The 27,830-nt window shown below is 34.5% G+C and overlaps 1 protein-coding gene and 1 long non-coding RNA gene across 3 annotated transcripts; one reads left to right on the forward strand and one right to left on the reverse strand.

Moving 5' to 3' along the window:
* LOC120121952 (CDP-diacylglycerol--serine O-phosphatidyltransferase 1-like) lies at nt 1-16,374 on the forward strand. 2 transcript variants are annotated; one of them, XM_039141213.1, is made up of 15 exons: nt 1-113; nt 5,246-5,392; nt 6,212-6,393; nt 7,321-7,386; nt 7,477-7,536; nt 7,895-7,985; nt 8,571-8,600; nt 13,721-13,745; nt 13,838-13,917; nt 14,087-14,203; nt 14,346-14,430; nt 15,350-15,441; nt 15,609-15,862; nt 15,952-16,040; nt 16,146-16,374. In XM_039141213.1, the coding sequence occupies exons 3-15, from the start codon at nt 6,239-6,241 to the stop codon at nt 16,271-16,273; spliced, it is 1,272 nt and encodes a 423-aa protein (XP_038997144.1). In that variant the 5' UTR covers nt 1-113; nt 5,246-5,392; nt 6,212-6,238; the 3' UTR covers nt 16,274-16,374. The 2 variants fall into 2 exon arrangements, with proteins under 2 accessions (XP_038997144.1, XP_038997145.1); XM_039141214.1 differs by having other exon boundaries at nt 12-113; nt 5,258-5,392.
* LOC120121953 lies at nt 15,414-27,830 on the reverse strand. The gene is made up of 3 exons (XR_005516027.1): nt 27,820-27,830; nt 27,287-27,290; nt 15,414-15,536 (listed from the first exon to the last, which is right to left on the reverse strand). It is a non-coding gene; the product is annotated as an uncharacterized LOC120121953 (long non-coding RNA).

The following is a 27,830-nucleotide window of genomic DNA, read 5'->3' on the forward strand; positions in this document are numbered from 1 at the left end:
TTGATTCCTTCATTATTCTCACTCCCTTCAAACATCTTCCCTCTTGGCCTTGAGACACGGGAAAATTCGAGGGATCGGACCGCTGCCGATCTTCTGCTCACTTCCATCGTACGGTTAGACCCTTCTCTTTTCTCAGCTTCTTCTCTTCCGTTCTTCTCACGTCTCTCTCTCTCTCTCCACCCGAAGCTGCTGCGAATTCATTTTCTTTTAGGTCATCTCCAGTCCTCATCTCTACTCTAGAGTATATCTATTTCTACTCTAGAGATGAAACAATAATTCATCTCCAGCGTTATTTCTACAAATAATATTTAACTATTATAATATTAATTTTACAAATATAAAAAAAATCAAAAAAATACAAAACAATCCGAAAAATTACAAAAAAAAATTAATATTATTATTTATCTAATTTCAATGAATTTTATTTATTTTATAATTTAATATAGTTTAATTTAAAAAAAAAAGTAAAATGTAGCGCAAGCTACATTACCGCGCTAGATATGGCGTGGTACTATAGCAAATCTTCACTGTAGCGTAAGATGTGGTGCAGGGTTGGAGTGTGCTACAGTGGAAATATCACTACTGTAGCGCAGCGTTGGAGATGCCCTTAATCTCAATCAACGGCACTAGTTTTTCATTTTCTTTGAATTGTTCCAGTTTTGGGTGAAAATCATACATCCCTTTTATTAATTTTCTGTGAACAATTGTTTCCATCGAATGCTCTTAATTGGTTTTTCTTTTCCTTTTTAAGATAAAGTTTTGTTTTTTTTTTCTAATGCTGTTCTGATGACATGCAATAAGCTTTCTCAGATTCGTTTATCCAGTCACGGGTTAATTTGAGTTATCGACTGTTCATTTTCTTGATTAGAGAGGATTCGGTACTTTTTTATTCTAGTACTATACCGTTTTTCTTTTTGTTTAAAGTTAAAGCATGAGTTTGAAAATGCTATTTATTGGTACAGTAACTCTAGTTAATTTTGTTATTATTCTTTCTTTTTAAAAAAGAAAAGAAAGAAAAGGTTGAGAACTTTTGTATGATCAATGGGTTTATTTATAAGTTTAATTATGATTTGCATGTGAATGAAGGTTTACCTTTGTTCGAATGCATTTTTGTTTTCTATTTCTTTCGGCTTTATTGGTTGATTCTGTACTTGGAAAGTGATTAATTATTATTCTTTTCTATTATCAGAATGGAATTTGCTTTTGTTCTTCCATTTCTTTTGCTGGTATAGTACGTAAGGATCCTTTTGGGTGCTACTACATTTGTTCTTTTCATGTTTATAGTCTGGTTAGATTTCAATAGGCATAATTAGGCCTGTAAATGAACTGAACGTTCAGCGAACCGTTCATGAACCGTGCGACGGGAAGTTCGTTTATGTGCGTTTATTTATTAAATGAACGAACATGAACAAGATTTTGTGTTCGTTTAATTAAATGAACGAACATGAACATAGGTCTCGTTCGTTCATTTACGTTCGTGAACGTTCGGTTATGTTCGTTTATGTTCGTTCGGTTATGTTCGTTTATGTTCATTCATTTATGTTTAACCCAATCTTCTTAAATCAATTTTGGTGACCAATTTGTAAGTATCTTAAAATATTAATTAATATGATATTCTGATGATCAAGTCCATAATTAACCCAATTTTATTTAGAGATTAAAACCAATATGTTAACCCGTGAGGCACCTCGCACCTATATTCATTCCCCCTTTTTTTCCCAAACCCTAGTGTTTACTAGAGAGTGGAGACGATCGCTGAAAGCTTCAAAACAAGTTATATTATAGTGCAATCTGAAGTTTGACAGGTCTGTTTTCATCTCTTTCTCTGTTTTATTTGGCTTAATAGTTGATAAGTAAAGTTATTGCGTGTATCTTCATATCTAAAATTCAAGAAAACATTATACTTCTTTCTAGAAATAAATGGGAAGATAAAGGTAACAATCAAAAGTATATTAGCATCAGTAAAGAGAAAAATATATAGAATTTTCCAGAAAACAAAACAAAGGTTTCTATGCAATTTCTGAAAAAGAGTGTAATAGCGGAAGTAATGGGTTTTCCAGGAAGAACCCATTAATAAGTAGAAAATACACTTTGACAATGAACTTTTGTTTTCATAGTTCTTGACCTTTAGTTGTGGAGTAGACTTTAGGTACGTTAAAATTTTGAATGGTGGTTTAGCAATAATATCAGTTACGATATGTAGCATCGAAGGGATTTCAGATCTATGTTATTGCCTTGTAGTCCAATTTGTACCATTCGAAATCTTCATGCTGTTAAAATTTCTACTCTGCCAACAGAAAGGACCATTATTAACAAGCCTCACTAAAGTCTGACATTGATGTCACAAAACTTTTAGCCGGCGAATTTATTAGAATAACGTAGTGAAAAATGATTGTTCATATGTAATCATGTACCACTAAGATAAATGTTATAGCGTTAAATTAAAGTCGTGTGAATAATTTAATATCTTTAAAAGATCGATCTAAATATTTGATATCTTCAAACATTTCATCACTGTTAATAAGCTCTTACGTTATTTATCACTGTAGATTTGGTTGATTTGCATTGTCGACTACTTTTCATGAAAGAACAATGGAAGGTAGGGTCTCCAACGTTTATGTTCGTTTTGTTTGTGTTCATTTATGTTCGTGTTCATTTATGTTCGTGTTCGTTTATGTTCGTTTATTTATTAAATTATTCCTTAATAAACGAACATGAACAAAAAAAAAATTGTTCGTTTATGTTTGTGTTCGTTTATTTATTAAATGAACGAACATGAACATACCTCCGTTCGTGTGCGTTCGGTTCGTTTACAGGCCTAGGCATAATGTAAACAAATACCCCTAACGTTTGGCACTATATGCATTTGTGCCCAAATCGTTTTTTTTGGAGCAGTTCTACCCATAACGTTTGATTATGAGGCATAAGTCCCCCCGTTTGATGGAATCCGTCAGTCAATTAATGGTCAACGGGTCCATCTAACGTGGCATGCACATGTGGTCATCGATGATGACTTGGTATTTCCATGTCATTATGTTTGCTGACATGGCATATTCATATCATAGATGATGATGACGTGGTAGATCCACGTAGACTAAATGCTGACGTGACATCAATTTTTTTTAAAATTAATTAATAATAAATAATTATTTTTTATTAAATTAATATCAACCAATTAGATGTTTCCACGTGGAACATGATTTTTTTATTAAATTAAGAAAAGAGGGATTAAAACCTCCATAAATTTGACAATCCATGGGATTTGAACCTGGATCTAAAAGATAAAAACTTTGATACTTAACCATCAAGCCAAGTCACTTAGTTGTTATTAAATGGCTAATAACAACATTTAAAGTATATTGTTGCCATCAAAACCACCATTAACACAAGCACTTTTTTAAAAAAAATTATAGTTAGATTTAAATTGTTATAATTATTTGAGTAAATTTAAATTATCCGTACGTCTTTTTAAATTTAATTTATAAATTGATATGGGGTCTTAATTAATTTTAAATTTATAAACTTTTAAAAAAATCATAGGTAAATCGATCTGGGAATAAATCATAGGTCTTTTTTAAAGTTTATAAATTTAAAATTAATTATAATTTTAAATTTTAGTTTTTAATTTTACTTTGATTCATCAACAACAGATCTCCAATCTCCATTTCTGTCTTTAGCAGTGATAGTACTTATGGAAGATGTGAAAACAACCCTTTTCAGAGTGTTGGATTTCAAGCAAGATTTGAGGAGGTTTTCAGTGCCTTTGATTGCAGGGTAAATGATATTTGATCTAATATAGGATTCTTGGAAAAATCAAATGCTCTGTTAGATTGACGAACTGTCGAAACGTGAATGAAAATGCTTTGAAGATAAAAAAAATGCAGAATTTACCAATATTCTCCTTCGAATTGGCGTCGAATTCCATTGAAGCTGCCACATCGAATACACCATTGAAGATAAAATTTTAATTAATTTTAAATTTATAAACTTTAAAAAACACATATGGTTTATTCCCAGATCAATTTTCCTATGATTGTTTTAAAGTTTATAAATTTAAAATTAATTAAGACCCAGATCGATTTATAAATTTAAATTTTAAAAGACCCATGAATAATTTAAATTTACTCAAATAATTATAACAATTTAAATCTAACTATAATTTTTTTTTTAAAAAGTGCTTGTATTAATGATGGTTTTGATGGCAACAATATACTTTAAATATTGTTATTAGCCATTCAATAACAACCAAGTGATTTGGCCTTATGATTAGGTATCAAGGCTTTCATCTTTCAGACCCATGTTCAAATCCTATGGATTGCAAAATTTGTGGTGATTTAATTCATTTTTTCTTAATTTAATAAAAAAATTCATGTTCTACGTGCCAACATCTTATTGATTGATATTAATTTAATAAAAAATAATTATTTATTATTAATTAATTTTAAAAAAATTGATGACGTGGCATCATACGTGTACATGTCACGTCAGCAATTAGTCTACGTGGATCTATCATGTCATCATCATCTATGATATGAACATGCCACGTCAGCAAAAATAATGACATGGAAATGCTACGTCATCATCGATGACCACATGTGCATGCCACGTCAGATGAACCCGTTGACCGTCAGTTGACTGACGGATTCCATCCAATGGGGGACTTATGCCTCATAATCAAACGTTGTGGGTAGAACTGATCCAAAAAAACGATTTGGGCACAAATGCATATTATGCCAAACGTTAGGGGTATTTATTTGCATTATGCCATTTCAATAATATCAATGCTTTCTTAGAGTTATTATAATGTGCTTTGCTTTTGCTTTTTAAAGTTGAAAGAATTTGTCTTGGTGAATCTGTTTGCTTTGTTCTGGGGTTCATTTTTTGTTTGCACTTTAAGTTTTCCAAGTCATAGATGCCTGGTTAGTAACAATTATTTTGTTTTAAAGAGATTTTGCCAAGCTTGAGATTGCTCTTATGGGTTACGACTTGATCCAGAAATGTTTCTAATTTAGTTCCATGTTAAGAGTATTTATTGTTGTTTTTAAATAAATACTGTAACTATGTTAATAGTACTTGGTAAATTCTCTTCTCAAAACAAGTTTTGGAGAGGCACCTTAAAGTTTGGATCTTTTATCTTCTCCTGCAAGTTAAAATTTTTGCTTTTTGATGGTTAGAATCTCTATTAGCTATGAATACAATAAGTCTATTAAAGTAACTATATTGATATCTGTTATGTGGTACATAGATTACACTGTAGAATATCAGTTTCCTCTGGAGGAAAGTGGGCTGTCACATCATATGAACTGGTGTTGCATATGAGTTAAGCCTTGGCCAAGCTGTAGGGACCATAGCTTTAGGGATTCTTTACTGGTTTGCTTTCATCCTTAACAAGGCCGTGTTTTGCATCTTTAGCTACACTAGTGTACAATTTGTTTTACTTAATTGGTCTTGTCTTCCGCACATTCCTGTCCAAACATATGGCCGGTCTTAAGTCATTTTGGAAATTCAATGTCTCCACTACAATGCTTATAGCTTTGTAGTTACCAAAACTTCCCCTGAAGTTAAGATGACAAAGAAAAAATACCCCACAAATTGCTAATGGCGTGAGTTTGGTTCTATAAATTTTTCATCAATATGAAGAAAGATGTATGCATGAAAGGATGTAAATCTTTTGGTTGACATGTGACTTACATTGTAGCTGTACATTCTCCCCTTAAAACTGCATGAGTTCACTGTCCTTAAGAAACCTTCTCATTAAGAAATAGCTTAAAATCTACTTTTGTGAAACACCCCTACATGTTTTTAGAGAGAGCGAGAGATGTATATCTTTGGTAATTTGCTGAATGTTGAATTATATCTTGGTATCTAACTTATCTGAAATCTTTCCCAAAGTCTTGTTCCTTTTAACAGTTTAAAAGATAGATAAGTATCTCATTTGGTGATATATCTGATGATAAGAGTTTTTCATCTCTTTCTTTTCTTTTCTTTTTTTTTTTTAAGTTTATCCTACTCTTTCCCCATAAAGTTGGTTAACTTCAGTTAATGAATTTATTGTATTTTGTATCCATACATGCTGTTGCCACACTCTTTCTTTAGTATTTTCTCTAGTTCTGCTGTTTTTGCAAGTGTAACTTCATTTATTTTATCTTCCTCTTATTTGTAAGATTATTATGTTTTGAAATTCTCAAGTACTTCTATTGTTGTTTTGCAGTGTGTATATCTGAAACACTGAGTGCGTATGGAACCTAATGGTCATACGAAAGCGAGGAGAAAGGATCATCTTGTCCAAGCAAATGGGGATACACATTCCATAAATGAACTAGATCCATGGACTGCGTGGGCATATAAGCCTCGTACTATTTCATTATTATTTGTTGGTGCATGTTTTCTTGTGTGAGTACTCTGCTTAATATTTACTTCCTCTTCGCTAAATTGTGCTGTTCTTCCCCTTGTTAGGTTAGAATACATATTTTATGTTGTTTCCTCTTCTTTGTATTTGTACTCATGTTTTTGTTACAATGTCAGTCTCTTGGTTTTCACCAATCTTATGGTTTTCTGTGGGTCCTTGTTGTGGAGCTTGTTTCTGTTGCATGTACGCATGACTCGTGAAAGATTTGTTAACTAAAGGTTATTTCTTTGTTTTCCGTGGCTTCTATTTTCCCCCCATTTTTCTTTGTAAAAGTGACCGACTTTACTTTAGGAAAACATTCTTTATATTATCTATTATCTATTATTTCATTTATCATTTATCATTCTACTTTTCTTGGTAGGGAAGAGAAGCCAGAGGCAACAAAATAAGAGGATGATCATTTTCATCCTCGTGTAAAACAAATCATTCCAAATTGAATGAAATGAGAGAAAATGTGAGAGAAAATGTGAGAGAGATGTAAGTTAGATCAAAATTATATATTTTTCAAAAGCCTTATTTTCTTTTCTCTCATTTTTCAACTCTACCAAGCAATGAATGGGAAGAAAAAAAAATACTTTTCTTTCAATTTTTCCATTCTTCTTACCCGCCATGGAAAGAAAAAAATATATTTTCCATCTTTTTATCTTTATTCTCTAGTTTTCCATCCTTTCAATTTTCTTTCCACTTAACCAAGCAAAGTCTACATGTTTTTACTCGGTGGAACTAGTGCCATCCTACTGTTTATTTCCTTTTCCTGTTATACCTAGCTGCAAACCATAAACAATCTAAGGAACATTTTCTTTGTTTTATTTAGAAGAGTGAATCTCATTCTGTTTTTCTTTAGTTCATCTTTCTCTCAATTCTTATATCACCATTTATTAATTTATTTATTGTCTGCATATGTCTACCAGTTGGGCAAGTGGAGCCCTTGATCCTGAGAGCAGTGAGTCTGGCGATCTTGCAACATCTGTAAAAAGGTTCCAATTTATTTCTCATTCCATTTTACTGTCTTTTCTTTTTCCTTTCCAACTCATTTTAAGTTTTTGCTTGTGTGACTGTTTCTTTAGGGGTGTATGGGCAATGATTGCAGTTTTTCTAGCTTATTGCTTGCTGCAGGCTCCTTCTACGTAAGTTATTAGTTTGATTTCTTCTGCTTGCCCATTCTTGTTATCTAGTGGTATGAGTAGATTATTTTCTCCAGCTATTCACCTTGGTCTTTGAAGAAATGTCTTTTAAAGAGTCGAAATGCTTGTCGAAATCAGTTAGGCTTTATCACTTTATATGAATAAACATTTTATGATTATGCCTGGTGGAGAAAATACATCTATGAATTTTGTTTATGGATAATTATAAAGTTCAATCTGTGTTCATTTTTCATTTTGTGTGTGTGAATTATTTGCCAGAATTTCATTTTAGTATGGTTAGGGAACTGCTTGTTTTATTGCTGTAGAAGCTTAACGATCGGGATTTTAAACTTTTTTGTAGGCTCCTTATTCGACCGCATCCTGGAATTTGGCGTTTAGTTCATGGAATGGCTGTTGTTTATCTTGTTGCTCTCACATTTTTGCTTTTTCAGGTTAGTTCCCTTTTTTTATTTATATGTTTGTCCATTGCTATGCTTATTTTTTATATATTATATGTGCATATTTATATTCATCTATAGTAGTTTTTCTATGTTTTTATCTATTCTTGGCCATATGGCACCTGGAAACTTTTAGTTGCCCTTGGGAAAATCTGCCCCCCTCTTTTCCCTCCTTTTCCTTTCGGTACAGTTAAGTAGTATCGGTTAAGGATATCAAAAGACACCCTCTCAAAATAGAATCCGAGGTGCATTACTTACAAATATCAGTTCCATCTCTCTCCCTCCCGAGAAGCATTACTTACAAATATCAGTTCCAGAAGCATTACTTACAAATCAGTCCCTCCCGAGAAGCATTACTTACAAATATCAGTCCCATCTCTCTCTCTCTCTCCCGAGAAGCATTACTTACAAATATCAGTTCCTCACACACACATAAAAGCATTTATCGAAACACGAAGTGTTGAAGTTCAATTTTGTTCTGGAATGTTTCATATATTAACCCACACATACAAACTCAAAATCTATCATCTGTAGTTGAATATATGATTGGTGATGGCTGCTATCAACTCTGTTTCCCAGAACCGTGATGATGCTAGGCAGTTCATGAAGATTCTGTTGAAAAATAAGCAAATCCACCGAAAGGTGAATTAAAATAATCCACCGGCATATTTTAGTCAAAAAGGGATGGAAATTTTTGTTTAAATATTAAATGGGATAATTCAATTTAGTCATTAAACTTTAGGATATTTATAAATTAGTCCTTATGTTTTAACTATAAACACCCTAGCTCATTTAGCTTCAAAATCATCCCAAAGCATTCTAGCTTTCTTCCAATACTCTAGAGATTTTAGAGAGTTTCTTGAGAGTTGTTTTCTCCTTTTTATCTAGAGAGAATTATCATTGTTTTCTCCTTGGTAGATCGAGAGAGGTTGTAATTCCTATTTTCTCATAGTGAAATTCTTCTACCGTTGCCCGTGGTTTTTACCCTAAATATTTTAGGGGTTTTCCACGTAAATTTTGTGTCTCTTTTATCTTCATTTTTATTTTCTCAAATTATCAGTTGCGATTTTGCTCTATCCGATAGTCGTCTTCCGCAACAATTGGTATCCGAGCCAGATTGGAGTGTGTAATATCTGCTTATTGTCTTTGTGGTTGCCACCAAAAGGTGGATCCTCCAACATAAGAAAGTAAGAAGTTATTACCCATTCTTTGAAGGTTCCAGAGAACTATTCACTATAGTGAAATAGTGGGAGCTATCCGTAAAAGAAGCTATGGCAACGAAATTTGATATTGAAAAGTTCAATGGGAGAAATTTCTCATTGTGGAAATTAAAGATGAAGGCCATCTTGAGGAAAGACGGGTGTCTAGCGACTATCAATGAAAGGCCGGTAAGATTTCACAGATGACATCAAATGGAACGAGATGGACGGGAATGCTATGGCAAACTTTCATCTAGCATTAGCAGATGAAGTATTGTCAAGCATCGAGGAGAAGAAGACAGCTAAGGAGATATGGGATCATCTCACAAAACTGTACGAGGCCACATCGTTGCACAATAAAATTTTCCTTAAGAGGAAATTGTACACTCTCCGTATGCCAGAATCTACTTCAGTGACGGAGCACTTAAATACACTGAACACCTTATTTTCTCAGCTTACATCCTTAAGCTGTAAAATAGGAGAACAAGAACGTGCTGAACTTCTACTTCAAAGTCTACCGGATTCGTACGATCAACTCATCATCAACTTGACAAACAATAATGTCACCATTCTAGTCTTCGATGACGTTGCAGCTGCTGTTCTACAAGAAGAAAATCGGCGCAAGAACAAGGAAGACAGACAAGTAAATCTGCAACAAGCAGAAGCGTTGACAACGACGAGAGGGAGATCAACAGAACGTGGCCAAAGCAACAGTCACAAACATGGTAGATCAAAGTCGAGGAGTAAGAAGAATTTAAAGTGCTACCACTGTGGAAAGAAGGGTCACTTGAAGAAGGATCTTGGAGTCTAAATAAAAACTCCAATCCACAAGGCAATACCGCAAACACTTCAGATGATGGAGATGCTCTATGCTGTGAAGCGTCAACCACCGTGGAAGGAAGAAAACGATTTGCAGATATATGGCTCATTGATTCGGGAGCAACATATCACATGACCTCAAGAAGAGAATGGTTCCATCATTATGAACCTGTCTCAGGAGGATCTGTGTATAGTTGCAATGATCATGCCTTAGAAATCATTGGCGTGGGAACCATCAAATTGAAGATGTATGATGGAACAATTAAAGTTGTTCGAGATGTGCGGCACGTGAAAGGTCTGAAGAAAAATTTATTATCCTACGGATTGTTGGATAATAATGCAAGCAAGATTGAAACACGGAAAGAAATCATGAAGGTGTTCCGTGGAGCGCTTGTGGTGTTGAAAGGCGAAAAGATAGCTGCAAACTTGTACATGCTGAAGGGAGAGACTTTGCTAGAAGCAGAAGCCTCTGTTGCCTCATGTAGTTCAGATTCTGCAATGCTATGGCATAAGAAACTTGGACACATGTCAGAACAAGGAATGAAAGTCCTTGCGGAGAAAAAGCTACTTCCAGGCTTAACAAAGGTATCACTTACTTTGTGTGAGCATTGCATAACAAGTAAGCAGCACCGGTTGAAATTCAACACATCAAATTCTAGAGGCAAAAGTGTTCTAGAATTGATTCATTCTGACGTATGGCAAGCACCAGTTACATCCCTAGGCGGAGCAAAATACTTTGTCTCATTTATTATTGACTACTCTAGGAGATGTTGGGTATACCCTATTAAGAAGAAGTCAGACGTGTTTTCCACTTTCAAAAACTTCAAAGCGCGGGTGGAACTTGATTCTGGAAATAAGATCAAGTGTTTCAGAACAGATAATGGAGGAGAATACACAAGCGAAGAATTTGATGACTTTTGCAGGAAAGAAGGCATCAAAAGACAGTTCACAGTGGCGAACACTCCTCAACAAAATGGAGTGGCAGAGCGGATGAACAGAACCTTGTTAGAAAGAACAAGAGCAATGTTGAGGGATGCAGGCCTAGAAAAATCATTCTGGGCAGAAGTAGTCAATACCGCCTGTTATTTGGTGAATCGAGCTCCATCAACTGCAATAGAGCTGAAGACACCAATGGAGATGTGGATTGGTAAACCGGTTGATTATTCAAACCTCCATGTATTTGGAAATATTGTGTACGTTATGTACAACTCCCAAGAAATTTCAAAGCTCGATCCAAAATCCAGGAAATGCAAATTCTTGGGGTATGCTGATGGTGTAAAGGGGTATCGCTTATGGGATCCCACTGCCCGCAAAGTGATCATCAGCAGAGATGTTATCTTTGTAGAAGATAAGCTAAAAAGAAAAGAAGAGATGGTAGCGCTGAAAAGTCAGAGACTACGCAGATACATGTGGAAAAGGAGGTTGAACAAGGAGATTCTTCTGAAGCAGAACTAGCACATGATGAACAAGAACCAGAGAGTTCTGAAGCTCCAACAACTCGTCAATCAGACCGTATGAGAAGACGTCCCAATTGGCACTCAGATTATGTTATAGAAGGTAATATTGCATACTGTCTTTTAACAGAGGACGGTGAGCCATCAACATACCAGGAGGCAATAAACAACTCAGATGCTTCACTATGGATGATGGCGATGCAAGAAGAAATCGAAGCCCTTCATAAAAATAATACATGGGACCTTGTGCCACTACCACAAGGAAGGAAGCCAATTGGTAACAAATGGGTCTTCAAAATCAAGCAAAATGGTGACGATCAAGTGGAGAGGTATCGTGCAAGACTGGTGGTCAAAGGATATGCTCAGAAAGAAGGTATCGATTTCAATGAAATATTTTCTCCTGTGGTTCGACTAACAACAGTTCGAGTAGTTTTGGCAATGTGTGCTACATTGAACTTACATCTAGAGCAACTAGATGTTAAAACAGCTTTTCTTCATGGAAATCTTGAAGAAGAGATTTACATGCTCCAGCATGAAGGTTTTGAAGAAAAAGAAAAGAAGAACTTGGTTTGCAGGTTGAACAAATCTCTGTACGGTCTAAAGCAGGTGCCGAGGTATTGGTATAAGAGATTTGATTCCTTCATTATGTGCCTTGGATACAACAGACTTAATGCAGACCCTTGTGCTTATTTCAAGAGGTCTGATGATAACAATTTTGTTATATTGTTGTATGTGGATGACATGTTGGTTGCAGGACCCAACAAAGATCATATTGAAGAATTAAAGGCACAACTGCTAGGGAATTTGAAATGAAGGACTTGGGATCAGCAAACAAGATTCTAGGGATGCAAATTCACCGAGACAGAAGTAATAGGAAGATTTGGCTTTCACAAAAGAATTACTTGAGGAAGATCTTGTCACGATTCAACATGCAAGATTGTAAGCCAATTTCTAACCCTCTTCCTATTAACTTCAAATTATCCTCCAGTATGAGTCCTAGCAGTGAAGAAGAGAGGATGGAGATGTCTCGAGTACCGTATGCATCAACAGTGGGAAGTTTAATGTTCGCTATGATATGCACAAGACCAGACATTGCACAAGCAGTGGGAGTGATTAGTCGGTACATGGCGAATCCAGGCAAAGAGCATTGGAATACAGTAAAGAGGATCCTAAGATACATCAAAGGGACCTCAAATATTGCATTATGTTACGGAGGATCAAACTTACTAATCAATGGGTATGTAGATTCTGACTATGCTAGGGATTTGGATAAAAGCAAATCTACTACAGGATATGTGTTCAAAGTTGCTGGTGGAGCTGTAAGCTGGGTTTCAAAATTGCAGTCAGTTGTGGCTACGTCCACAACAAAGGCAGAATATGTAGCAGCTACACAAGCCAGTAAAGAAGCAATTTGGTTAAAGATGCTATTGGAGGAGCTTGGGCACAATCAAGAGTATGTCTCTCTGTTTTGTGACAGTCAAAGCGCCTTGCATCTAGCAAGGAATCCAGCATTTCATTCAAGGACAAAGCACATACGAGTTCAGTACCATTTCATTCGTGAAAAGGTGGAAGAAGGGACAGTAGATATGCAGAAGATCCATACTAAAGACAACATAGCAGATTTCATGACGAAGGCGATCAAAACTGATAAATTTACTTGGTGTCGATCCTCCTGTGGTCTGTTAGAGACATAAGTAACATGAAGGTACAAGGTAGAAAGAATGGTGTGAAGATATGATTGTTCCAATCAAATCTTCAAGTGGGAGATTGTTGAAAAATAAGCAAATCCACCGAAAGGTGAATTAAAATAATCCACCGGCATATTTTAGTCAAAAAAGGGGGATGGAAATTTTTGTTTAAATATTAAATGAGATAATTCAATTTAGTCACTAAACTTTAGGGTATTTATAAATTAGTCCTTATGTTTTAATTATAAATACCCTAGCTCATTTAGCTTCAAAATCATCCCAAAGCATTCTAGCTTTCTTCCAATACTAGAGAGATTTTAGAGAGTTTCTTGAGAGTTGTTTTCTCTTTTTATCTAGAGAGAATTATCATTGTTTTCTCCTTGGTAGATCGAGAGAGGTTGTAATTCCTATTTTCTCATAGTGAAATTCTTCTACCGTTGCCCGTGGTTTTTACCCTAAATATTTTAGGGGTTTTCCACGTAAATTTTGTGTCTCTTTTATCTTCATTTTTATTTTCTCAAATTATCAGTTGCGATTTTGCTCTATCCGATAGTCGTCTTCCGCAACAGATTCTCCATCCCGACCTTGGTGTTCGTATTGCTCTTGAAAGTCTTCTAGCTTCATACTTGTTCTGCTTTTACTACTTATTTTGAAGCTTGTTGATTTTGTTTGCAATCTTTATTCAGAACTTCCGGAAAGATCCTATGGTGCAGATTGTCGCATATATATTCCTGAAAATCCCTCAAGCAGGTTTAAGAATGTTTATGTATGGATCTTCTTGCACAACCTGACTTCTGTATTTTATTCTACTTTGTTCATCTCTTTTTTCTTTATGTATTAATTTATTTTAGTTGCAAATTGAACCTGTGTTTCTTGATGCAAATTATTATATATATATATATATATATATATATATATGATAAAATTATTTATAGGAAACGCTATTAGATGAATTTGTATTAGCCCACATCTTTGGTTGGTGGGGCAAGGCCATTTTAATCCGCAATCAGCCACTTCTTTGGCTTCTCTCAATTGGATTTGAGTTGATGGAGGTTAATTTTCTAAATGGACACATTGTTTTTCCAACTTTTTTCATTTCACATTTAGATGTATTATAGTAATCGGTAAGTCTTGCATGTCCTTGCTTTCTGTTTTCCATCAATTAACCAACTATTATGATGGTGGCATATACAGCTTACCTTCCGATACATGCTACCGAACTTCAATGAGTGCTGGTGGGACAGCATTATTCTTGATATTTTGACGTACAATTGGTTTGGTAAGATCCCACATTGCTATTTTTGCTTCCCTTCGTATTTGTTATTTCTTTCATTAATCTTTGTGTTGTAGGCTGTATCTTACAGAATTGTCTGCTTTTGTAACACGTAAGTGCACGCAAGCAACTGAATAATACATTTTAGCTGACCGACTTGGTTTCGGGAATACTCTATTTTGAGTTTCATGTTATATTCAAATGTCTGTTTAGAAAGTATATTCGTGGTATGGTAAAATAGAATAATTTCTTGGTAGAGATCAAATTTTCTGCTTTGGTTGTTCATCGAATTCAGATGGTTCTGGAGTTTCCAGCCACATTATTTAGTCTTGATTGTTTTTAGTTATATGATGAAGAATTTTTTTGCTATCCTATTTCGTATTTCTGGTTCTGCTGATATTGCATGCAATTCGTAGTTGCTTCCATGAAAAATCCATACAAGGGGTCATGAGGTTAATATGTATCAGCTAATTACTAGAATAGTAGAACCGATGCATGCTAACCACGTTTGTGAAAGTGAAACGGCGTTGCTCTTTTCCTATGAAAAAGATAGTTTTTACTGAACAAGAAAACACTGTGTCCCAATCATAGTAATACCTTTGGGAGGCAAATGACAACATGACTCTTATTTTCAATACGTTAATTTTTGTTTGGTTAGATTTTTATCTAATTTTAGTGTCCAGTTTGGGCAACATAACTTGTGATATCAAACACTTGTTGCTTCAATATAATAGTAGTATAAACGTGGGAGCGGGAACACTTTTGTAGACCTTCATGTGATAGTAGTTGTCTGCTTTTCTGTATTATTGTGATCTCAAGTGCTAAATCTGTGTTGTTTCACTTTTTGTTTTATTATTTTCTAGTTTGGAAATAATGCGATGATGATTCTTCTACATATCTTGACAGCTTATTTTCTTTGCTGTAGGTATATGGTCTGGAATGCATACTGTTAGGTACGTTGATGGGAAAACATACGAGTGGGTTGGTATAAGTCGCCAGCCGAACATCATGGGCAAAGTATGTTACTTAATGTGTTTTTACTCAAAAGTGAAAATTACTGCAATCTTTAAACCTTAGTCTGTTTGGACGTGGAAATATGGTCCCTTTTCTCCCTTATAAATGTCTTTTCTAATACCTTATCCTTCTCATATTTTCCTTATAAATATGCTCTTCGCTGTTTACAGGTTAAGCGAACTTTAGGACAATTCACACCAGCACAGTGGGACAAAGATGAATGGCACCCATTGCTTGGTCCAATGCGATTTATTCAAGTTCTCAGCCTTTGCATCGTGTTTCTGATGGTAGAACTTAATACATTCTTTCTGAAGTTTTGTTTGTGGATTCCTCCTCGAAATCCTGTGATTGTGTATAGGTTGATCTTGTGGCGGCTAATAGCAATACCAACAATTCGCGAGTACAACTCCTACCTCCAAGACCGGTACCGTTTCTCCATTTGATTTGGAGGCAAATGTTGATAACTCAATGAATAATTTTATTGTTCAGTTATTTATTTAATTATTATTTCAGAAAACCAGCGAAAAAGGTTGGAGCATTTTGTTGGCTTTCCCTAGCAATTTGCATTGTTGAGCTTCTCATTGACATCAAGTTTGGACATGGTATGCTTCAAAATCCAACACAGCAAAGTCTCTGGGAATTATCTTAATTGTTTTGTAAGTTCTTTAAGCTAATGATTAAATGATATTCATATCCCGTTCCGTCAGGCTTATATCCAAAGGCGATGCCAAAATGGTTGGTAATATTCTGGCTGTCTATCGGAGTGGCTCTCGTTTCGTTCATTCTCATTTGGTCTTGGAAACTGCAACGCAGTTATGGCAAAAAAGGAAGATAATTTTGGGAAAGCTATTACTATTCTTTGGTTGCTATTTTACTGATGGTATTATATTGATGGTTGTTAATAGACTTGATGAAAATTGTATTGTAAATGGCTTTATTCTTCTTAGGTAGCGTGAATCACAGATTCAAGTCCCAAACATATTTTATCGTCTTGTTACTTAGGATTGTTCTATAGTGACTGAGAGATGCTTGCATCACAAGTTTCACCAATGTTTTTCCCAGAATGTCTATTAATTTTCATTAGAATTTGGATGAATATCTTGTATTTGTCAATATATATATATTGATTATTTATGTTTAAGCATATGAAACACTTTTTTTCCCTCTTGGCGAGGGATGGAATGGAGCTGTCAGCAATCAGGAGACTCAACTGTAAAATGGATTTAATTTCTGGGACTCATCACATGGGAAGCTGAAACTGCCCCATAACTTGAGCAGCTGGGAGTTAAAACATTAACCTCTGCAGGTTTATGCAATTTGATTCTGAGAGTCAAGAGTGGTCCCCTCATTCCCTCTTTGTTTTGGCCTTTCCATACATCAAACAAGACGTCTCTCTACTTGAAACCTTCTAGCACAGACTTTAAATTCTTAAGAAACTGGATTAACTTAGGTTCTCATGTTATAATTCTTTTCTATTTGCTTTTTTGGAAAGAAAAAAAACCCAACTTTGACACATTCGTAAGGGCGTATGCAAAGGTTTATATTAGGAGAGTGAACTTATAAAATTTTAGGAAGGTGAAAACATATTAACAATAGAAAATACAAAAAAAAAAATATCAAAATTATATGAGAATTTAAAATTTTTAAGGAAAACTGTATGACATGCTCCTTGGGTCCATACTTGCATATAGAGACTATATATATCATTTACTTGATCCTTAATAAACCTTATCAATAAAATCTTTGTTGCATGTTAAGAACATGTACTTCACCGATAAATTTAATTATTCAGTAATATGTAACAATATAATCATATTATATTCCTTTATGTCTAACAAATTTAAATTTAGGTTAATTTCTAACAGGATTTTTATGCAATTAAATCACGTTAAAATCTTGTAATTAAGTTTGAGATATTGTATAACAAAAAACAAAAGGGTAAAGTATACAAATGGTCCCTCGATTATAGTGTAACACCATTCTCCCGTATACCTTTCCGCACACGAGATATAGATGTCACATCACTATTAAAACAGTTCTTCCTTTATAAACCCGTAAATTTTTTTTTCCTTTTATAAAACATTTTAAAAAATATAAAACATGCATTAAACTTAAGTACATAAACAAAAAGTATTGTTCAAACATTTCATCATCTTACATTTCATAAACTTATTATGAATTTCTTTACCTTTTGCACACAAAGTGTCCATACAAAAATTCATAAACTTATTATGAATTTCTTAACTTTTTGCACACAATAGTGTCATTCTGTAATCACCATACATATATCAATCAATCATACATCTATGACTATTGTACATATAAGTACAAAATAAATGCACTCACCTGGCTTGCCTCGCTTTTGTATCCAAAACGCAAAGCTGATTACTCTGGTACTTGGCCTTTGCCTTTTCCTTTGCTTGACTCGAGAGCTAGATTTTGATCTATTCAACATCCATTAAATACATGTACAATATCAATTGTTAGTATATTTCCTAACAATTATACTGAAACATTACTTAAGCGTACCTATAATTAACTTTTCTATAACAATATCAGCCTATCTTAAAATTTCAGGCTCCATAGTATCGATACCCCTACCATGGTATCAATACTACTATACTATGATACTGATACTGTATTACAGTATCGATACCATTTTTGCATTATGTTATCGATGGTATCGATACCTTCCTCATAGTATCGATACCCCCCTTCGGTACGATACTGCTTGCATCAGTATCGATACTTCTAGCTGATTCTTCCCATTTTAACCTATAGTTTTTGTATTGTTCTATCAGTACCGATACCATTACCCAGATTTTCCATTTTTCAGCCCGAAACATACCCAAATTTGGTCAAATTTCCTTATGTTTACCCCCAACAATACTATTTAACTCTTCTTTACTTATCCCTACTAACTTTCCTTCATTTAGCTTCTTAAACATCTAAAATCTCTCAAGATCATTTGAATCTAAGAATCACACCACATTTTCTAACTTGTTTTTAAACTCATCCAATGCTTATAATCTCTCGTTTACCTCTTTGACAAGTAAAAACTACTAGTAAACATCAATAAACACTCATATCTTAACATATCATTTCAAAATCCATTTCTTAAATCTCCAATATTTCCTCTATCTTAAAGTTTTGATCTTATATAACCTTTCCTTAAGCTTACATATCACTTAAGTTTGCAAGAACCAACCAGAATCGAAAGGAAACACTAACCAATTAAAATTTTACCTATGCTATGGATGAGAGCTTTTTCCACGGGAAAGAAGAAGAAAAAAGAAATGTCTTTTGATAATTTATTTTTCCCTTTCCCCTTTTCTTTAATACCTTATTAAAATGAATTTTAAATGCATTTTCTCCTTAAAGGACCAAAATGCCCTCTTAATCATCTATTGCTACAATTTAATCTAAACCATTAATCCAAATCATTCTCATCTTTTATCCTTTAATCGAATAAATCCTCAAATTTTTAAATCTTTTCAATAAAGTCCCTGATTATATATTTAGGGCATTACAATTCTCCCCTTAAGAAAATTCATCCTCGAATTTAAAGAAGTACCTGAAACGAAGAAGTGTGGAAACTGCTTCCTCATGTTCTCATCTATTTCCCAAGTAGCTTCTTCTACTCTATGATTCTTCCAAAGCACTTTAACTAATGGAATCCTTTTGTTACGCATTTCCTTAGCTAAGATCTGCAATGGTTCTTCCTCATAAGTTAAATCTGGTCGTATTTCTATATCTTCAGGCGTGATGCATGGGATGGATGAGATCTGTACCTTCTAAGCATCGATACATGTAAAACACTGTGGATCTTGTCTATATCCGGAGGCAAAGCTAATTGATAAGCTACGGTTCCAACCCTTTTTAAGATTTCATAAGGTCAAATGAATCTCAGACTCAGTTTTCCTTTTCTCCCAAAACGTAATACCTTTTTCCAATGTGATACCTTCAGAAATACTTTATCCCCCACTTGAAATTCGATTTCCTTTCTTTTTAAATACGCATAAGAATTCTGGCTATCGGAGGCTATCTTTAAATTACTCTGGATAATTTTCATTTTTTCCTCCATTTCTTTAATCAAATCCAGGCCAAATAGATCTCTATCTTTTAGTTCAAACCAGTTTAATGGTGTTCTGTACTTCCTCACATACAAAGCTTCATGCCATATTAATACTTGATTGGTAACTATTGTTATACACAAATTCCACTAAAGACAAATATTTTTCTCATGATCCTTTAAATTCAATCACACATGCCCTCAGCATATCCTATAGTATCTAAATAGCTCGCTCTGACTGCCCATCTGTTTGCGGATGAAAAGTTGTACTGAAGTTCAATCGAGTACCCAATGACTCATGTAAAGACTTCCAGAATCTTGAAGTAAACCTTGGGTCTCGATCTGATATATCAATAGACACTCCATGTAGTCTAACTATATCTTTTATATAGAACTCTGCAAACTTATCCATCGAGTAATATACTCGAACCGGGATAAAATGAGCCGTCTTGGTCAATCTGTCCACTATTACCCTTATCGAGTTCTTTTTACCTGGTGACAAAGGTAGCCCTGAAACAAAGTCCATAGTAACTCACTCCAACTTCCACTCATGAATGGTTATCGGTTGTAGAAATCTGGAAGACACTTGATGTTCAGCTTTCACTTGCTGACATGTCAAACATTTTACAACAAATTCCGATACAACTCTTTTTATACCAAACCACCAATAACAACTTTTCAAGTCCTGACACATCTTATTCCTTCCTGGATGCATCGTCAAAGGGCTATAATGTGCCTCACAAAGAATATCTTTCTTCAATTCATCAATATCGGGATTTTAGAGTCTTCCACGGTAATATAAACATCCATTGTCTCTCATTTCAAAGTCTTTGGCCTCTTCTTTTACGACTTGCACCAATCCCATCAAACATTTCTTATCTCGACCTTGCAACTCTTTTACCTGATCCAAAAGCATCAGCTTTAAATTTAACTCAGCAATCAAAGTACCATATTCCTTTAGAGACATACATGCATCTAAAGCCCTTAAAGCTGCAAAAGTCTTTCGATTGAGCGCATCGGCTACCACATTAGCATTTCCTGGATGATAGTCAATAACCAAGTCATAATCTTTTAAGAGCTTAATCCATCTTCTCTGTCTCAAATTCATATCTTTATGAGTCGGTAAATATTTAGACTTTTATGATCCGTGTAAATATGGCAATGCTCACCATATAGATAATGGCGCCAAATTTTCAAAGCAAACACTACTGCGACCAATTCTAAGTCATCCGTTGGGTAATTTCTCTCATGATTCTTTAGTTATCCTGAGGTATAAGCCACCACTTTCCGTTCTTGCATCATTACACATCCGAGCCCATTATGGGATGCATCACTAAAAACGACATAATCTTTACCTGACTCCGGTTGCACAAGCACTGGGGCCTCAGTTACTATTTTCTTTAGCATTTCAAAACTTTCTTGGCATTTATCCGTTCAAAAAAAAGGCACATCCTTTCGTAACAACTTTGTTAGTGGCAGAGCTAACATTGAGAAGTTCTTCACGAATCTCCTATAATAACAAGAAAGCCCTAAGAAACTATGAACTTCCGTAATATTTTTTGGGGATTACCAATCTACTATGGCTTGAATTTTTTTGGGATCTACACTTATGCCTTCTGAAGAGACTATATGACCAAGGAAAGCAATCTTTACAAACCAAAATTCACATTTAGACAATTTTGCGTACAACTTCTTTTCATGCAATAATTGAAGAACCACACGAAGATGAGCATCATGTTCCTCTCTTGAGTTGGAGTACACTAATATATCATCTATAAATACCACAAAAAATTGATCCAATTAAGGTTGGAATACTCTGTTTATTAAGTCCATAAATGTTGTCGGAGCGTTAGTCAATCTAAATGGTTACCACGAATTCGTAGTGTCCGCACCAAGTCCGAAAAGTTGTATTTGAAATATCATCCTTCTCAATCTTTAATTGATGGTACCCCGACCTCATATATATCTTGGAGAACACTGCTGCACCTTTCAAATAAGTCATCAATCCTCTGAAGATGACACTTGTTCTTTATCATTACTTTATTTAATTGTAGATAGTCAATAAATAACCGCATAGACCCGTCCTTTTTTTTCACAAACAACACATGTGCTCTACAAGGAGAAACACTGGGTCTGATAAACCCTTTATCAAGTAGCTCTTGTAACTGTACTTTTAATTCTCTTAACTCCGTTGAAGCCATTCGATATAGAGCTATAGAAACAGGTTCGATACCTGGGTAAACCTCAATCCAGAATTCTACTTCACGATCTAGAGGCAACCCCGATAATTCTTCCGAAAAAACCTCTGGAAACTCCTTAACTGTTGGAAACTCCTTAACTGTTGAGGTGGCGAGATTACCTTGAATTTAAAATAACTAGTAGTTGTGCAACATACAACATTTGAAAATTTTAAAAAATAACCGTTGAAATTCGTCACATCGACGTGATATGTTTCTTCAGATATAATTTTAAAATATTAATTCAAAATATAATATTGAAAAAACTTAAATAAATACAAAATAATTTTATTACAAACTAATACAATGCATTATAAAATTTATTTATATTTCTGTAGTTCTTGATTATGCCAAGGAGTAGTTAAATAATAATGGAACATGGCTCATCGAATACATTGGAGTTGTTTGCCTTGATCGTCTTTATCTTCATCTTCGTTTGCTTCTTGAAGAGGGGGTGTGCTGAACATCACTCCAATTTGAGATGCACATTCAAAATACGATGATGGGCTTATGATATTTGACAACATCATTACCGTCATTGGCTCGACTTGGATACATTGTCGACCTTATATAATATGATCCCATTAACCCTCACTCGCATATTTGATCGAAGATGCTTGAGTGCTTTTAATTGCATCCCATGAACCTTTAACCCAATTCGACCGAGTCTTCGTTGAAGCATGATATGGAGGATAAAAACCGAAAATGGTATGAGATGCAAAATAATTGACAGAAGCAGAAGCAAAAGTAGAAGACGAAGATGTCGATGATGATTTCTTGGCCTTTGTGTATTTGGCCTTTCCTTGTTCCCATTCTTCACTTTCTTCCGTTGTCGTTAAATATGGTTTCCCATTTGCTTTGTAATTTCGGAGGTAGGGAGAAATGTCGATATAAAGATCGACGGGTGTAATCTCGTAACACATAGGGACCGATAGTTGATGCTGATTCCATTGTTCAATGTAGACAACATGCTTCCTCGGCCAATTGTCTTTATGATTCTCACGCGCATCAATTCTATGGAGCGCGTCCATATCAAATATTTGCGTAGGAATCGGTTGATGAGACCCAAACTGTCACAACACTCTATATGCAGGAGTATTTCAACAATCGCAAAGTGTAGTAAAGGCGTAACGACACACACAACTCTGATCCTTCAAAAACTCTCGGTGGTAGTAACCGAAAGATCTCATCGTCATAATACGACATCCAAGAAAACTATAAATATTAATAATAAAAGTTAGTATAAATAAAGTCAAAAAATATAATTAAATTTTAATAATTAAAAACTTTAATATTTACCGCATGTTAACCGACGATATCGATTCTCATTTGTATATCTTTCAACAATCGCAAAGTGTAGTAAAGGCATAACGACACCCACAACTCTTATCCTTCAAAAAATCTCGGTGGTAGTAACCGGAAGATCTCATCGTCATAATACATCATCCAAGAAAACTATAAATATTAATAGTAAAAGTTAGTATAAATAAAGTGAAAAAATATAATTAAATTTTAATAATCAAAATAATTAATATCTACCGCATGTTAACCGATGATATCGATTCTCATTTGTATATCTTTTTTAGTTGTCGACAACTTGATCTTGGTAAATTTGTGTTGCCATCTAAAGAATATAAAAAATAAAAATAAAGCATTCCAAAAAATAAATTTAAAAATTTACTAAAAAATAATGTTAAAAAATTACCTTGCAGCGGGAGGAAACTCAGCTGAGGCTATTTTAATTGGCATAAAAAATGGGAACTAGTATCATGTCCACAATTGTAGCAAGACTAGACAACCCATTACATCCGTTTTTTGACCTCGTTCAACGATTATAGCCTTACAAAGTTTTCAGTATAAAAAATCCAAAATGGCCGATCCCCAACTAGTGTTGCGACAATCAGTAAAATTCTCCAATATCGAAATATATTGAATGTGCGCCAAATTACCAGATTTATCCGATAACAATATTCCTCCAATCAATTGGAGCAAATACGCTCGGGCTGCAAAAATCACCTCATCCTCGGTAGAGTCGTTTGTCACATTAAATTCGACTCCAACCAAGTGATCTGTATCAGTTGAAATCGTTGTGCCTCACTAGTGTTGCACCATTAACTAGAACACCTAGTTGGTAAGTGAAATTTTCCCATGTAATTTTCACTTCATATCTCGGAAAATGGAAAGTATGCATCTCTGGTCTCCAACATTCAATCAGAGCCATGATCAATGATGGGTTCACCCTAAAACTGCACAGAAATGTCACTGGATACAACCCAAATTTTTGCAAATATATAATAATTCGTTGATGCAGATCTCTGAGACTTATCCTCGTTGACGAACGCTCATTTCTTCTTCCGGACTGAGCTCGATCGAAGAAATATTGACAACATGGAGGCATAACATTTAATTGCGGGTAGCCATTTTTCAAAACCAAACCCCTATTTATAACCCAAACCCAACTACTATTGAGGTGACGAGTTCCATATTGATCATTGTAATCTGACCATTGCAGTTGCCCATTGTGCAACGACTACAAGTGGCTAGTTTTTTTTTAATTCAAGGAAAGCTAATGGCCTAGACGTGACGAGTTTGTTTGGTTTTTCTTAATTTTTTTCTTTATTTAAATTATTGAATATATATTAAAAAATTCTCAATGGATTCATTATCTTAGCGTGACGAGTTCCTGTGAAAATATTAAAGTATTGGTCCACAAGGAACCCACAAACATGAGACCATCAAAAAATATTTTTAAGCAAACTCATCACCTCAATGTGACGAGTTTGCGCTTTACTGTAGAAAATGTCTTAAATTTCAAATTAACAAATCAGATGGCCTATTGGGCCAAATAATTTACCCGTGTGAGTATTGGGCCAAACAAAACTTCGTCAGGCTAATTCGACCCAAACTCTATGTAATACCCCAAATATCAGGTCAGTGACTATATTGAAAGGATTTAAAAATTCAGAGGATTAAATCAAATAAATGGCAAAGTATAAGAAAATGATTTAGAAATTGTGTTTAAGGCCAATTAGTAAGAATGGTCTCTTTAAAGGGAAATTGATTTAAAATTCATTTTAATTAGGGTATTAAAGAAAAGGGGAAAAGTGAAAGTTAGTTGGGTTAAGTAATATTAAGTTTAAGGGTATTGTTTGAGGTAAAAGTAAGAGAATTAAACGAAAATTTGGTGAAAATCAAGCTGAAAAATGGAAAATCTGGGTAGGGGTATTGGTACTGGAAGAACAATACCGATACTATAGGTTTAAATTTGAAGAATTACAATGAACAATATTGATACTGATGAAATTAATATCGATACTGATGTGGGTATCGATACTAAGAGAATGGTATCAATACCATGTATTCCAGAATGTAGGAATGGTATTGATACTGAAAGGGAGTATCGGTACCATAATATAAAAGTATCGATACCATGGTAGGGGTACGATACTATTGAGCCTGGAATTGTAAGATAAGCTGAAATTGTAATAGAAATTGATAATAATAGTACTTTTGAGTATTATTAAAGTATAAATGGTAAGAAATATACTAACATTGATATGGTATGTGTATTTAATGGATGCTTGTATAGATCATAACCAAGCTCCTGAGTCTAGCAAGAACAAGGGTAAAGATAAAGTTGTCGAAAAGTCAGACATCGTTATAGCTTATTAGAGAGGCTTATCATGTGAGTGCATTTATAGTATTTGTATGAAAGGAGGAAGACTCGTGATGAGTCAATTTTGAATGTTTTGTTAAATGTATATTTTACAATATTTTGGTATATTTTCATAATGTATATAGAAATGATATTATGAATAAGTTTTAGAGTATGAATTGCTCTAAAATGAATGGATGAATATCAATGTTGTGCTATGGTTATCGATCTTACCGAAATAAATGAAAATGCATAAAGGTGCATTATTGGAAGAAAGGTACCATAAATGAAAATGCATAACGGTGCATTATTGACAGAAATGTGCCATAAATGAAAATGCATAACAGTGCATTATTAGCATGAATGTGTCATAAATGAAAATGAATAACAATGCATTACTGGGAGAAAGGTGCCACTCATGGTATTCATAAAAGGTGAATGACCATTTCGACACTTCAGTGCAATGTATATACCTTAAATTCTTATTTAACATATATTGGTCAAAATAAAGTATAATTGGAAAACAAATACAGAAAAATAAGTATGATGTGCATACTAAGAATGGTTTTGATGACTATATGAAATAAACCTGGTTTTAATTGAGATGATTAACTAATTTTTATGAAGTATACGATTTAGTTCGTATTTCAATAGCCATAATATGATTATGTGTGAATTTTTAGTTCATTTATATTATTATGCCTCACATAGTAAATACTTAATGTGTCTTGATTTCACGCGTAGGTAAAAGTAAAGACTTAGCAGAGTAAGGAGTGCAACAGAGAACATCAATCCAACGTTGACTAATCACTATAGGAAAATCAGGTCTTCTTTTGATAATTAGATGTCATGTATATGAATAAAAGGAAAATGCTCTGTAATGTATTTAAGTTATAACTTTGTAATAGTTTACAAATAATGTTTTAACTTATATTAAAAATGTTTTTTTAAAAAGTAATGTGACACTTGTGACTTGTGTACGGGAACGTATACAGGAAATGGGTGTTACATTTATTGGTATCAGAGCTACATGTTTAGATGATTCTCGACCGAAACTGATTTTATTTGAATTTTGAAAAAGGTATTACATGTCATTATGATTGTCAAGGTTACTGATATGGTGTCATTAGAGTGTGATTGATGACACTCCTTACTAACTTTAGTGTTATTATTATGTATGTCCCATTAGATGTCGGAATCTTTGAACTCGCAAAGAGCAGCGCAACAAGAAATTAGAGAAGGAACTAGTAGCGAATGTTACGAGGCTAATAATGAGCAGCCGATTCCATTAGAAAATGCTACTGCGTCTGCACATTAGGGGATATTGATGCCTAAGTTTGGAGATTTTATACAAGCTCTCGACGTCATATTAACCCAATTTCAGCCTCCTCCACCTCCCCCTGCTCCTCCAGCACCGAGGATGTTGATCCCAAAAGAGCTGAAGAGTTTGGGAGCTCCAGAGTTTCGGGGAGAAGAGGATGAGGTCCTATAGAGGTTGACTTATGGTTAAATGATGTTATGGTAATGCTTGAAAGTCTTAAATGCTCAGATTCGGAAAAGCTTGGTGGAGTTATACCTTTACTTAAGGGATCATCTCTAGTATGGTGGTCAAATACTACGATGTATGCACCACTAGAACAAGTGACCTGATAGTTATTCCTGGAGGAATTCAAGAACAAGTATATGGGTGAGCAGTTTAGATGGGCGATGTTGCTAAAGTTCCTTAATTTGAAACAAGGTGATCGAGCCGTACATGAGTTCGAGGTTGAGTACAATAAGATGAGCCATTTTTTTACTGAAGTAGTTCCCAATGAGAAGGCTCGACATGATTGGTTCATAGAAGGTTTGAGGCCAAAGTTGAAAGAGATGATGTTGGCTTTAAACTTGCCTAGTTTGCAAGAAGATATAAACCGACCCAAGGCTATTGAAAGAGCTCAAGATGAGACCTTGGCAGCGGAGCAGAGTATACAGACGGGGAAAATAGTTTAAACACCTTCCACTCCCCATCATGTTAAGAGAGACAAGGGCTCGAGTTCCCAATATACTGATAGAGATGGTTATGTTGCAGCTTCGTAGAAAACTAAACAATCATAATCTTTTACTGCTAGCTCGAGTAGAGCATTTGGAGAAAGAACTCCAAGTCAGACATCTGGTAAATTGCACTGTGGAGTATGCATACTTCTTAGTGGAGCTTGTTTCCAATGTGGTGAGACTGGTCACTTCACGTGAAACTATTCTAAGAAATCTGGGGATAATTCAGCACAATATGAAAGATCTATGGTAACCTCTAATAGAAGTAGAGGAATTAGTATATCTAGGGGATAATCTGAATTAATGCAGTGACAAGAGACTCGGGCAGTCGCCATAATTTATAATATTAAGACCAATGAGGATCGGGATGACCCAGAGATCATAACAAGTATATTCC

Source organism: Hibiscus syriacus, unplaced genomic scaffold, assembly GCF_006381635.1.
Source record: "Hibiscus syriacus cultivar Baekdansim isolate YM2019G1 unplaced genomic scaffold, ASM638163v2 tig00110384_pilon, whole genome shotgun sequence".
NCBI lineage: Eukaryota > Viridiplantae > Streptophyta > Magnoliopsida > Malvales > Malvaceae > Hibiscus > Hibiscus syriacus.